This window comes from Schistocerca nitens, chromosome 1 (assembly GCF_023898315.1).
Source record: "Schistocerca nitens isolate TAMUIC-IGC-003100 chromosome 1, iqSchNite1.1, whole genome shotgun sequence".
NCBI lineage: Eukaryota > Metazoa > Arthropoda > Insecta > Orthoptera > Acrididae > Schistocerca > Schistocerca nitens.
The window spans coordinates 759,417,641-759,430,103 of NC_064614.1; the positions used below are offsets into that span (position 1 = coordinate 759,417,641).

At 43.8% G+C, this 12,463-nt stretch overlaps 1 protein-coding gene across 1 annotated transcript in view; it reads right to left on the bottom strand.

Moving 5' to 3' along the window:
* The window catches only part of LOC126260971 (U4/U6 small nuclear ribonucleoprotein Prp31), a 94,073-nt gene that overhangs the window by 21,854 nt on the left and 59,756 nt on the right, over positions 1 to 12,463 (bottom strand). Inside the window, exons 5-6 of the mRNA XM_049958499.1 lie at positions 11,848 to 12,017; positions 11,586 to 11,743 (exon numbers count right to left, since the gene is read on the bottom strand). Of these exons, the coding sequence (XP_049814456.1) occupies positions 11,586 to 11,743; positions 11,848 to 12,017 (328 nt within the window). The remainder of the gene's footprint in view (positions 1 to 11,585; positions 11,744 to 11,847; positions 12,018 to 12,463) is intronic.

Below are 12,463 nucleotides of genomic sequence, written 5' to 3' on the forward strand. Positions count from 1 at the left end.
AATGCTGCTCAACGTAGTCGCCGTGGATGAAAGCAAACCCAGTGCGTCCATCGACCACAGAATCATCGGTGTAGACTACATGTGCATCGCGAAATGAGGCAAGAAGAGCTAGGAATTGTTGATGAAGACTGGCAGGTGGAACGGAGGACTTGGAGTCGCAGGACAAATTCAAGCAAAGCCACAAGCGTGGGAGGGACCAAGGAAGGGTAGAAGAAGAGGGCCGGAAGGATGGAGGAAGGGGAAAGGACTCGAGTGACAAGAGAAGGAAATGAACGCGGACTGCGATCGGGAGACCCAACTTAGGCTGCCGTCGTGGGGAGGGGAGTGCAGAAGATGGAAAAAGGAGCCTGCGGTTTGGGTGGTCGGGCAAGGCATGGACGTGGGCGATGTATGACGCAAACAACTGTTGTCAGCAGAATCGTAGGGGAGGGATTCCAACTTCTACAAGAAGGCTAATCACTGGACTAGTGCAGAAGGCATCTGTCGCCAGTCTGACGCCACAATGGAGAATCGGGTCGAGGATCTGCAACGTTGAAGGTGCTGCCGAGTTGTACACCATGCTCCCTTGGTCGAGACGGGACTGGACCAAGGCCTTATAGAGCTGTAGGAGGGTTGTTCGTGCAGCCCTACAAACGATGTGGCTGAGGCAGCGAAGGATGTTGAGGTGCCGCCAGCACCGTTGTTTAAGCTCGCGAAGATGAGGTGTCCAAGTGAGCTGAGCATCAAACAGCATGCCAAGGAAGCGATGCGTCTCCTCAATACAAAGGAGTTCATTGGCAAGGTAGAGCTCTGGGTGGAGGTGGACCGTGTGACGACGACAGAAATGCATCACTCGGATCTTGGAGGCTGAGAACTGAGAACCATGGTTGGATGCCCAAAAATGTGCCTCATGGGTAGCTCCCTGCAGCCGCCGTTCAGCGACACTGATGCTTGGGGAACTGTAAGAAAGACAAAAGTCACTGGCATATGAAGAGGAACAGACCGATGAGCCCACCGAAGCTGCACGATCATTAATCGCCACCAAAAAGGGGGGAACACTGAGAATCGAGCCCTGTGGGACACCGTTCTCCTGAATATGAGCAGAGCTAAAATATGTGCCGCCTCGAACACGAAAGGGGTGATTGGAGAGGAAATTCCATAGAAAAATCAGAAGTGCACCCCGTAAGCCCCATTCGTGCAGCGTAGCAAGGATATGACGGCGCCAGGTGGTATCGTAAGCCTTCCGAAGATCAAAGAAAACAGCAACTAGATGTTCTCGCCGAGTAAAAGCTGTACGAATAGCCGACTCTAGCGAGACTAAATTGTCGACCGCTGAGCGGACCTGACGGAAGGCCTCCCTGTTGCTGGGCTAGGAGGCCCCGAGCTTTGAGGATCCACATGAGCCGCCGACTCGCCATCCGTTCCAGAGTTTGCACATAACGTTGGTAAGGCAGATAGGGCGACAGATATCAACCACCAGCGGATCTGCACCAAGTTTCAGCACCAGGATGGTAACGCTATCCTGCCAACGAGTTGGGAAAATGCCCTCCGTCCAGATGCAGTTAAACAGGGCAAGTAATTCACCCCGACAGTGCGCCGAGAGATGGCGAAGAAACTGGTTGTGAATTCGGTCTGGACCTGGAGAGGTATCGGGGCAAGCTGCAAGGGCACTTTGGAACTCCCATTCACTAAACGGGGCGTTGTATCATTCCCAACAGTGCGTGCGAAATGACAACTGCGTACGCTCTGCCTGCTCTTTAATGGCACGGAATTCTGCGCTGTAGCCTGCGCTACAGGGTTATAAATACAAAATCAAATAGGGACAATGCAGGAGTAGGATTAATAATGAATAAAAAAATAGGAGTGCGGGTAAGCTACTACAAACAGCATAGTGGCCAAGATAGACACAAAGCCCATGCCTACTACAGTAGTACAAGTTTATATGCCAACTAGCTCTGCAGATGACAAAGAAATTGATGAAATGTATGATGAGATAAAAGAAATTATTCAGGTAGTGAAGGGAGACGAAAATTTAATAGTCGTGGGTGACTGGAATTCGGTAGTAGGAAAATTAAGAGAAGGAAACGTAGTAGGTGAATATGGATTGGGGGGGAAGATATGAAAGAGGAAGCCGTCTGGTAGAATTTTGCACAGAGCACAACTTAATGATAGCTAACACTTGGTTCAAGAATCATAAAAGAAGGTTGTATACATGGAAGAAGTCTGGAGATACAGGCAGGTTTCAGATAGATTATATAATGGTAAGACAGAGATTTAGGAACCAGGTTTTAAATTGTAGGACATTTCCAGGGGCAGATGTGCACTCTGACCACAATCTATTGGTTATGAACTGTAGATTGAAACTGAAGAAACTGCAAAAAGGTGGGAATTTAAGGAGATGGGACCTGGATAAACTGACTAAACCAGAGGTTGTACAGAGTTTCAGGGACAGCATAAGGGAACAATTGACAGGAATGGGGGAAAGAAATACAGTCGAAGACGAATGGGTAGCTCTGAGGGATGAAGTAGTGGAGGCAGCAGAGGATCAAGTAGGTAAAAAGAAGAGGGCTAGTAGAAATCGCTGGGTATCAGAAGAAATATTGAATTTAATTGATGAAAGGAGAAAATATAAAAATGCACTAAATGAGGCAGGCAAAAAGGAATACAAACGTCTCAAAAATGAGATCGACAGGAAGTGCAAAATAGCTAATCAGGCATGGCTAGAGGACAAATGTAAGGATATAGAGGCTTATCTCACTAGGGGTAAGATAGATACAGCCTACAGGAAAATTAAAGAGACCTTTGGAGAAAAAGAGAGCCACTTGTATCAATATCAAGAGCTCAGATGGAAACCCAGTTCTAAGCAAAGAGGGGAAAGCAGAAAGGTGGAAGGAGTATATAGAGGGTCTAAACAAGGGTGATGTACTTGAGGACAATATTATGAAAATGGAAGAGGATGTAGATGAAGATGAAATGGGAGATACAATACTGCGTGAAGAGTTTGACAGAGCACTGAAAGACCTGAGTCGAAACAAGGCCCCCGGAGTAGACAACATTCCATTAGAACTACTGACGGCCTTGGGAGAGCCAGTCCTGACCAAACTCTACCATCTGGTGAGCAAGATGTACGAGACAGGCGAAATACCCACAGACTTCAAGAAGAATATAATTCCAATCCCAAAGAAAGCAGGTGTTGACAGATGTGAAAATTACCGAACTATCAGTTTAATAAGCCACAGCTGCAAAATACTAACGCGAATTATTTACAGACGAATGGAAAAACTGGTAGAAGCCGACCTCGGCGAAGATCAGTTTGGATTCCGTAGAAATGTTGGAACACGTGAGGCAATACTGTCCTTACGACCTATCTTAGAAGAAAGATTAAGGAAAGGCAAATCTACGTTTCTAGCATTTGTAGACTTAGAGAAAGCTTTTGACAATGTTGACTGGAATACTCTCTTTCAAATTCTAAAGGTGGCATGGGTAAAATACAGGGAGCGAAAGGCTATTTACAATTTCTACAGAAACCAGATGGCAGTTTTAAGGAGTCGAGGGGCATGAAAGGGAAGCAGTGCTTGGGAAGGGAGTGAGACAGGGTTGTAGCCTCTCCCCGATGTTATTCAATCTGTATATTGAGCAAGCAGTAAAGGAAACAAAAAGAAAAATTCGGAGTAGGTATTAAAATCCATGGAGAAGAAATAAAAACTTTGAAGTTCGTCGATGACATTTTAATTCTGTCAGAGACAGCAAAGGACTTGGAAGAGCAGTTGAAAGAAATTGTGGTCGAAGTAGAGAGGACATAAAATGTAGACTGGGAATGGTAAGGAAGGCGTTTCTGAAGAAGAGAAATTTGTTAACATCGAGTATATATTTAAATGTCAGGAATTCGTTTCTGAAAGTATTTGTATGGAGTGTAGCCATGTATGGAAGTGAAACATGGACAATAAAGAGTTTGGACAAGAAGAGAACAGAAGCTTTCGAAATGTGGTGCTACAGAAGAATGTTGAAGATTAGGTGGGTATATCACGTAACTAATGGGAGGTATTGAATAGAATTGGGGAGAAGAGAAGTTTGTGGCACAACTTGACTAGAAGAAGGGATCAGTTGGTAGGACATGTCCTGAGGCATCAAGGGATCACAAATTTAGCATTGTAGGACAGCGTGGAGGGTAAAAATCGTAGAGGGAGACTAAGAGATGAATACACTAAGCAGATTCAGAAGGATGCAGGTTGCAGTAGGTACTGGGAGATGAAGGAGCTTGCACAGGATAGATTAGCATGGAGAGCTGCATCAAACCAGTCTCAGGACTGAAGACCACAACAACAACAACAACAACAACAACAACAGCCTGCTGTCGCGGAAATACGAGCATAGTACTCTGCCAGCTGTTCGGCGATGGCGATTGGGTCAGTACAAAGTGTACCCCGAAGAGAAAGGCAAGGGACAGACACATGAGGGCAAAAGCCAAAAATGCGCCAAACCCGAGATGGGGAGGTGCGAGAACCAAAGGTGGCAACATATCGTTCCCAGCAGTCCTGTTTGCTCCTCCGGATTAACCGATGAGCCCGGGCCTGCAGCCGTTTAAAGGCAACCAGATTCTCTAAGGAAGGATGACGCCGGTGTCGTTGCAGGGCTCGCCGGCTGTGCCGGATAGCTTCTGCAATCTCTGGTGCCCACCAAGGGACTGACTTATGCCTTAGGGTACTGGACGAACAGGGGACAGTTGCCTCGGCAGCAGCAATGGCCATAGTGACCTCGTCCATGGCCAAATCAATGTCACCAGGAAGCGGAGCAATGGCCATAGTAGCCGAGGTGTAGGCTGCCCAATCAGCTCCACGAAGAGACCATCGTGGCAGCTGGTCAGGGGGTTGGGATTGAAGAAGAGAAACCAGGATACGAAAGTGGTCACTACCACAGAGGTCGTCGTGGACCCTCCAACTGAGGTATGGAAGAAGACCTGGGCTACTAAGAGAGAGGTCAATGGCCGAGTATGTGCCATGAGTCAATATGTGGGAGCACCAGTGTTAAGGAGGCAAATGTCCTGCTGTGCCAAGAGAGCCTTAACCTTCCTAACCTGGTCTGAGATCTGGGCCCCACCCCATAAAGGGTGGTGGGCATTCAAGTCCCCCAAAAGGAGGAATGGAGGGTGGAGCTGGGCAAACAAGGCAGCTAGGTCGGCAAGAGGGACAACCTCATCCGGGGGAAGTTAGAGGGAACAGATGGTAAGCTCCATTCCTGCCCAGATTCTAACAGCCACAGCCTCGAGAGCTGTGTGAAGTGGCACTGGGGCACTAGGAACAGTGGCAAGAACATAAACACAGACACCGCCAGACACCCTGTCGTATTCTACACGGTTCTTATAGTAATTCTGGTAGCCAAAGATGGAGGGGTTCTGCCGAACAGGAAACCAGATTTCCTGTAGGGCCAGACAAGTGGCAGGTAAGTGACACAAAAGCTGTTTCAACTCAGCAAGCAAGGTGGTGGAAAAAAACCATGGCAATTCCATTGAAGGATAATGGTATCTGACTGTGAAGACATGAAAGAACCGGGGGGGGGGGGGGGGGGGGGAGGGAGATAGGTTACGCCTTAGAAGCGCTCGCCGCCACGGATTGCGGATTGCGAAGTAGCCTGATCAACTTCCATAGGAGCTGCGGGTCGAGCAACATTTAGCTCCTGAGGGGACGCTAGATGCTCCACATCTTCAGGTGCAGTGGTGAACTCCTTTTCTCTCTATGTCCTTCTCCTTTTGCTTTTTCTTCTTTTTGGTAGGGCCCTGTTTGTCCCTCACTTTATCAGGCTGGGTGGGCTTTTCTGACCCAGTCTCATGGACCGAGGAAGACCTGGAAGCCCTACGGCCCTCAGGTGGTGGCTTTTTCAGGCAGTGGCTGATATCTGGAGGGGCAGTAACCATGGAAGGGAGGGCACCAAGTGATCCCTTCCGCGTGAGGGGAGCTGGAGGAGGTGGGCACTTCTCCTGTGCAGAGGTGGGTACTGAAGTCCCCGAAGAAGGAAGGGTTGTTACTCCCGATGTTGATAACAGGGGAGCAATGGAAGAGCGTGTTCCTCCAACTACCTGGGGGGCAGGAATAGACAGGCGGACTGGAGGGCCGACAAAAAGCGGCTGAGCTTGGGGGCTCGTCGCCAGGGATGGCGACATCGAAGCTGCTGCAGCAAACGTCGATGAAATGCGCACAGGGTGAAGTCGGTTGTACTTGCATTTAGCCTTTGTGTAAGTGAGACTGTCCAAGGTCTTATATCCATAATCTTCTGTTCTTTTTGATAAACCGCGCAGTCTGACGAGCAAGGTGAATGTATCTGTCCACAGCTGACACAAACACAGGACGTTGGGGTGGGAGGCACGTCCACAATCCCGACAGGTAGGGTTGGCGTCACATCTCGATGACATATGCACAAACCTCCAGCACTTAAAGCAGCGCATGGGAGGAGGGACCCTATCATCACATCGATATATCATCACCTTGACCTTCTCGGGCAGGGTGTCTCCCTCGAAAGCCAAGATGAAGGCGCCGGTGGCTACCCTACTATCTTTAGGTCCCCTGAAGACACGTCGTACAACGTGGACACTGAGGCGTTCCAGATTTGCACGGAGCTCGTCGTCAGACTGCAACAACAGGTCACGATGAAAAATAAGGCCCTGAACCATAGTGAGGCTCTTATGAGGCGTAATGGAGACTGCAACATCACCGAGCTTGTCACAAGCAAGCAATGCCCGTGACTGTGCTGGGGATGCTGCCTGTATGAGGACTGCTCCAGACCTCATTTTAGACAGACCCTCAACTTCTCCGAACTTGTCCTCTAAATTTTCCACAAAAAACTGAGGCTTTGTGGTCACAAATGAGTCCCCATCTGTTCGGCTGCAAACCAGAAATCGAGGAGAATATCCACCCAGACAGAGTCCCGCTTGCCTGGGTAAGCCTAATACAACGGGGCGGCGGCAGGTCCCCCAGAGCCAAGATCCCCAGGCTCTGTACCGTACAACGTTCCACTGTTGCGCCTTACGGTAGTCGTTTAAGCACACTCAGAGCTTACGGTATTGAAGACTGGTGGTGCTTCCCAATCCCTAGCTCAGGGACCCCGTACCCAGCAACTAAATGCTGGCAATAATGAGAAATGGTAATACATAAAAATAAATTATCACGTCTGCAGGGTGTATACATGGACAAGGAAAAAAATTCCCAGATTTTTCCCGGATTTCCTGGTTAAAAATACACTTTCTCCCAGGTGACAGTATATTTTCCCTTATCAATTATTTGAATGGTTATGGCTTTATACACGGTTGTAGAATTTCCCAGCACTTCAGAAAAGGGAACTCTGGGAAAAAAGACACGTTTAAGGAAATATCTTTGATGTGCAGCAATATGTACGCTGCGTATTTTCATATTACGAAAGTATACATCGGAATTCCACCAAACACCGCATGTTACTTTCCGAATCACTGAAATCGAGATTTCGATGCACTTTTGTAAGCCGTTCGTAGCTCATGTCACGTGATCTCGCCAGCCAGACAGCGGGTATTCAGAGGACACGTGATGTAGTCAGCCAAAAGCAACATCACTGTTACATAACACAAACACACAACAGGGAAAGTTAATAGTTTAAATTAATATACATAGTGTTTTTACAAGAAAAGCAAAGCTTTCACATATAATATTGGTCTCAAGGTGCAAGAGAAACTAAGCTTTCGCATATACTGTTGATCTTTTTTTGCATGTGTTACACTTTAAGATATATCACACAAATGTGCCAGTAAAAGTGTTAATAATGACATAAATGTCCGATCATTAGGGTTCGAAATTCTTCTAAATGGCGCATCATCAAAGAGTTAATTTTTAAATGAGAGTCAAACGGTCTGTGATTTAATAACTTCATGGTACATTCTTGCACATAGCTCAACTTACGTAAAAGGAAATTTACTTTGAAAGTAACACTTTTCAAACCACCATTCGCAATATTTTCCCGCGACCTGTTAGAAATAGGTTCGTTTCAGCAGTTGCCAGAGAGTGCAGATAACAGGCAACACCGCGCTTGGGTAGCTATCATGATGTAGGAAGCCCGTATGTACGTACGTGTAAAACATTGAAAGATCATAAATTATCTCATAAAAGAAAGAAGACATCAGAGGATACTGCAAGAGCATCGTAATTTCGTGAACCATATTAAATTGTGCACATTTAAAGTGCATACTTAAAGGGCACATTCATATGTCCAGATTCCCAATGAAGTAGAAATCGACCTGATATTAAGCTTTTCAGTGTGGTTTTCGGGATGTAAATTTTCTTGGAGCACCAGTACTGTATTATATCATGTTTGGTTCTTTATTATGGTATAATGCCATACGTGCTAGAGAATGAAAACGTACACTTGAAATGCAGCGAACAGTTGAAACTAGCCAGTACTGTGGAATTAAACATTTCGTTTCAAATACACTGACTGCCTCTGCGGAAAAGGTTAACATAAGTCAAATTTCTTTAGCAAACAGACAAAAATAACTTCATTGTTCCACAAGGCAATTAATGCTTGACTGCCAGAAAGGTGGAAATAAAATAAAATCTGAAACTAATGACATATTTCAGGCTTCCGTAATTATGTGAATGTGTTTTAATTCACTTGATAGCTCCCGGCCACAGATATCAGTTTTGTTTTCATTTGACGTAAGAGTAAACGGAGGGGAAACAGCAAAATCACTAAACGTAAACACGGGTCACGTGGAGACTACCCACTACAGCTCAGATTTCTCTGCGCATCAACCCCGGATGTACGACATTTGCGAACCGGGTCAATACTAACAAAAAATCGAATTTTCAAAATATGTTCATCTTGTAGCGCACATCTTTCTGAAAAGTCTGAAAAACAAAACAAATGTATTCGAGGAAATATAAGATATATTATTTCGTCTTAAGTATGCCAAAGTGCAGAGCCACGCCTCTTCATACAGCATTTTTCTACCACACGTCCAAACTATATTCAGGAGAGTGGAAATTGAAATGTTCTGTGGCGCCTCTCCTGCTCCTAGTCAGCCAGTTTGACAGCCTGACCCTCTTTAAAAAATCTCACAATTAATAGCAGATGGGATTATTTGTAATCGCGAGAACAAGAACTCTGCACAAAATATGAACTCTTCATTGCCTATTAGTTAATAACTTGCTGTTTTCTGTGACATGAAATTAAATATAGGATATATGAAACCAGTAGTGACAAGAGATAAGCAAGAAATTAAACATTGCTCCAAACCTTAGCTCCTAGCATTTCTTTCTCTCTAATCTTGCTACAGCTTTACATGGCGTGCTTTCCTTTCTGCGAAAGAATATTACCTCATCAAAGTTCGTCAAACGTTTTGCTTAATGAAAAGTCGAAGTGTCGTTATCTAGTATTGAAAAAGCTGTTAATACAAATAATACCCAAGACTGGTGCGGTTTCTCGATCCGATTACGTCTATTTTGTCACTGTGTGCTAGATAAAACAAAATAGGCCTTTCTAATATGGCAGCAATATTGTAACACACCAAATAGACGAGACTGTTTTGGCACAAATGACAATTTTTATAACATGACAGAATATAATCCAATAAGTAACAATATCAATTACCTATTAGGCCTACTACAAGCAAAAAGCTTTATGTTAGGAAATAGTTTCACATTTCATTCATACGCACCAGCTTCTCAAGCATGAGATCGAAAAGTAGTATTACGAAATTTTTATATAAATTTGGAATCTTCTTATTCTTCCATAATTTGTGTGATGTCCCCATTTCTACTCTTTCCTCGTTCTAACAAACAATCTCGTCATCACCAATTCTGTAGCTATTGCTGCCACTGTCAAAATTTGTTCGCCGATTAACTTCACTAACCCTGCCAGAATAACTGGGTTAGTTATCCCGCGATTATTTTCCGGTTAGGCGTTATTACGTATTCGAAAAACACATTTTCCGCGTTACTTCCACAATAGAACTTACGCGGCTGCTAGCCAGAGACTGTACTACTGGTCCTTACTAGTGTAGCGATCTGGCCAAAAATTTTCTGTCAAAATTTCGTTTTCTGGGATACACCTAGAAGATAATGCGTAATCTTTCTCACCTTTTATTCCTGTCAGTCGTTCATTTCCATTCTGTTAGTCTGAATCTATAGATTTCGCTAGTAATTATTACAACACTGATCATTCGCAAACCCAATCAACCACATAATCAGACAGCGATTGGCATTCATCCGCCCGGCTTTACTCCCTCAGCTCGTATAGCCCCGTCCCCTTTTGTCTGCGGAAAGTTTATTTCTAGATGCGACGAGGATTCCAGACAGTGACATCACGTACATTGTGCACGCATTCAAAAATCAACTTATGATTAATTTAGAAATCAACTTAAAATGTATTCAAAAATGTTCAAAAACCAACAGGGAAGAGTTTCAAAATCATATGAATAATCGATAGGCAAACATGCGCTAGATGCTTTGTGAAACAAGTTTTTTTCCTCAAGAACATGAATTTGGCACTCCCTTTTCCCGGTAGCATCCAGCTGCTTGCTGCGACTGCTTGCACAGCCAACAGCCATATTCCTGTGGCCAGAAGCGGGAGAATCTACTACTCAACTGCGCATGCGCATGAGACCGCGCGTAACTACTAAAACAAATCGAATGTAAACAGTTGCGACTTCACGCTCATTGGAGGCAATTTGTTGTTATGAAGCACTGCATAATCTTCCTAAAGCCTCTGACACATTTTCAATTGGCAGACGCATGCATGAGCACTGTGTTTCGTTGTTGTATACGGCGCATTTCCTTTGCAATTTAAGTTATTTTCATTTTTTCTCTCGTTTACGTTTTATTGTTGACGTATTATTCTGCAGTAGCGGAGCGGGATACAGTAATATCATTTGTTAGAGTATCGGTTCTTACCAGTCATAATTACAAAAATGTAACTGAAAACTAAAACAATGAAAAATTCCCGGAATTCTAAAATATCCCTGGTTTTTCCCGGTTTTCTCCCGGATGAAAAAATTCCCGGGTTTTTCCCGGATCTCCCGGTTGGTATACACCCTGCGCCTGGAACAATTCACGTTTAGAAGGAACTTATCTGATATTTAAAACCATTTTTGTGCAGTAAAATATGAAGTGTAATTTCCATTTGAAATTATCTTTTGCACTGGTACTACATGGAATATCCCTTGAATCTCTTATCTGTATATTCAAGGGTTTGGCAAAGTTAAATATATGTTATGACAGATTTGGAGGAACCCGACACTTTTTATTGGAACCGCAGTAAAATGTCCACAACTACTCCTGATGTGAAAACAATATGATGACTTCACATAAGCCCAATTCAAAACTGAATACGCTGAATCACTGACTAATTTGTATCAGGTTTCGGATACCGAGACCACAGTAGAAAACGAGCAAATCGCACAGACAGAGATTGGTGCCAGATAAAGCATATAAATGCAGGAAGAGTATGGAAAGGGAGAAAAGTAAGAATGCAGAAAGAGTAAGGAAAAGGGGAAAAGAAAGAAGAAAGAATATACTAAAATTCAAACGGCTTCATGGCATTGGTTGTAAGTCTCAAATTAATTATCTAATCCAGGTTAACTATTCATTTACCGGTGGTGTATCCTGAACTATATCAGAATAGTAGATGAATCCTGTATGTGGCAACATTGTAACCTGAGAAAAACCAGAAAGAGTTTTTTTCTGAGAACCGAGGACCAAGATACTAGATGCTGGCATTTTTGACAACTTTGTTAGTCCACCGGCAACACCTGAAAGGAATAAAACAGAGGTATGACAGTGAATCAATTAATTAATTAGCTCACATTAAACTACTGCACAACAATGCAGATTTTGAACTGCTTCTTATAGTTACCCATTATCTTTGCCGCAGTGGAGGCTCCAACAATGATTGATAAATTTGGTGCTATAAATGCCATTCTGCTCTCAACATATTCATATATACGCTGCTTAAAATTATTAAGATCAATTGCCATGTCACATGCTTCTACAATATCTTCCTTCTCCTGCTCACTTAATAACTGCCTAAAGAAAAAGACCATACATTTATTCATTAACAGAACATTGGGGGTCTTTCTACAAATTCAAAATTAAAACAGAACACAGCAGTGTGGACTTTGTTTCTTACAAGTCTGGAAACTAAATGACTGTTTATTACTGAAGTTTTCTATATATTAAAGTAACAAAACATTTAAACAAAGATGTACTGGCAATTGCAGAATAATATTAACTACATAAAGTAGAAACATAAGCTTTAATGTACATGTATGATGCACAAGTATATTGTGTCAGTGTGGCAAGCAAAGTAGTTTCTACATATTTCTAAACTATTTCTATTGTGTGTGTTTTGTTCAAGTGGATATGCTGGAATATTATGACACCAAAAAAATTCTCTGTTTCGGTCAATTCATCGTCAATGGAAATTCATCCAAAGTTGGTGAAAGCACATAAAATGTCTGCCACTTCAATTT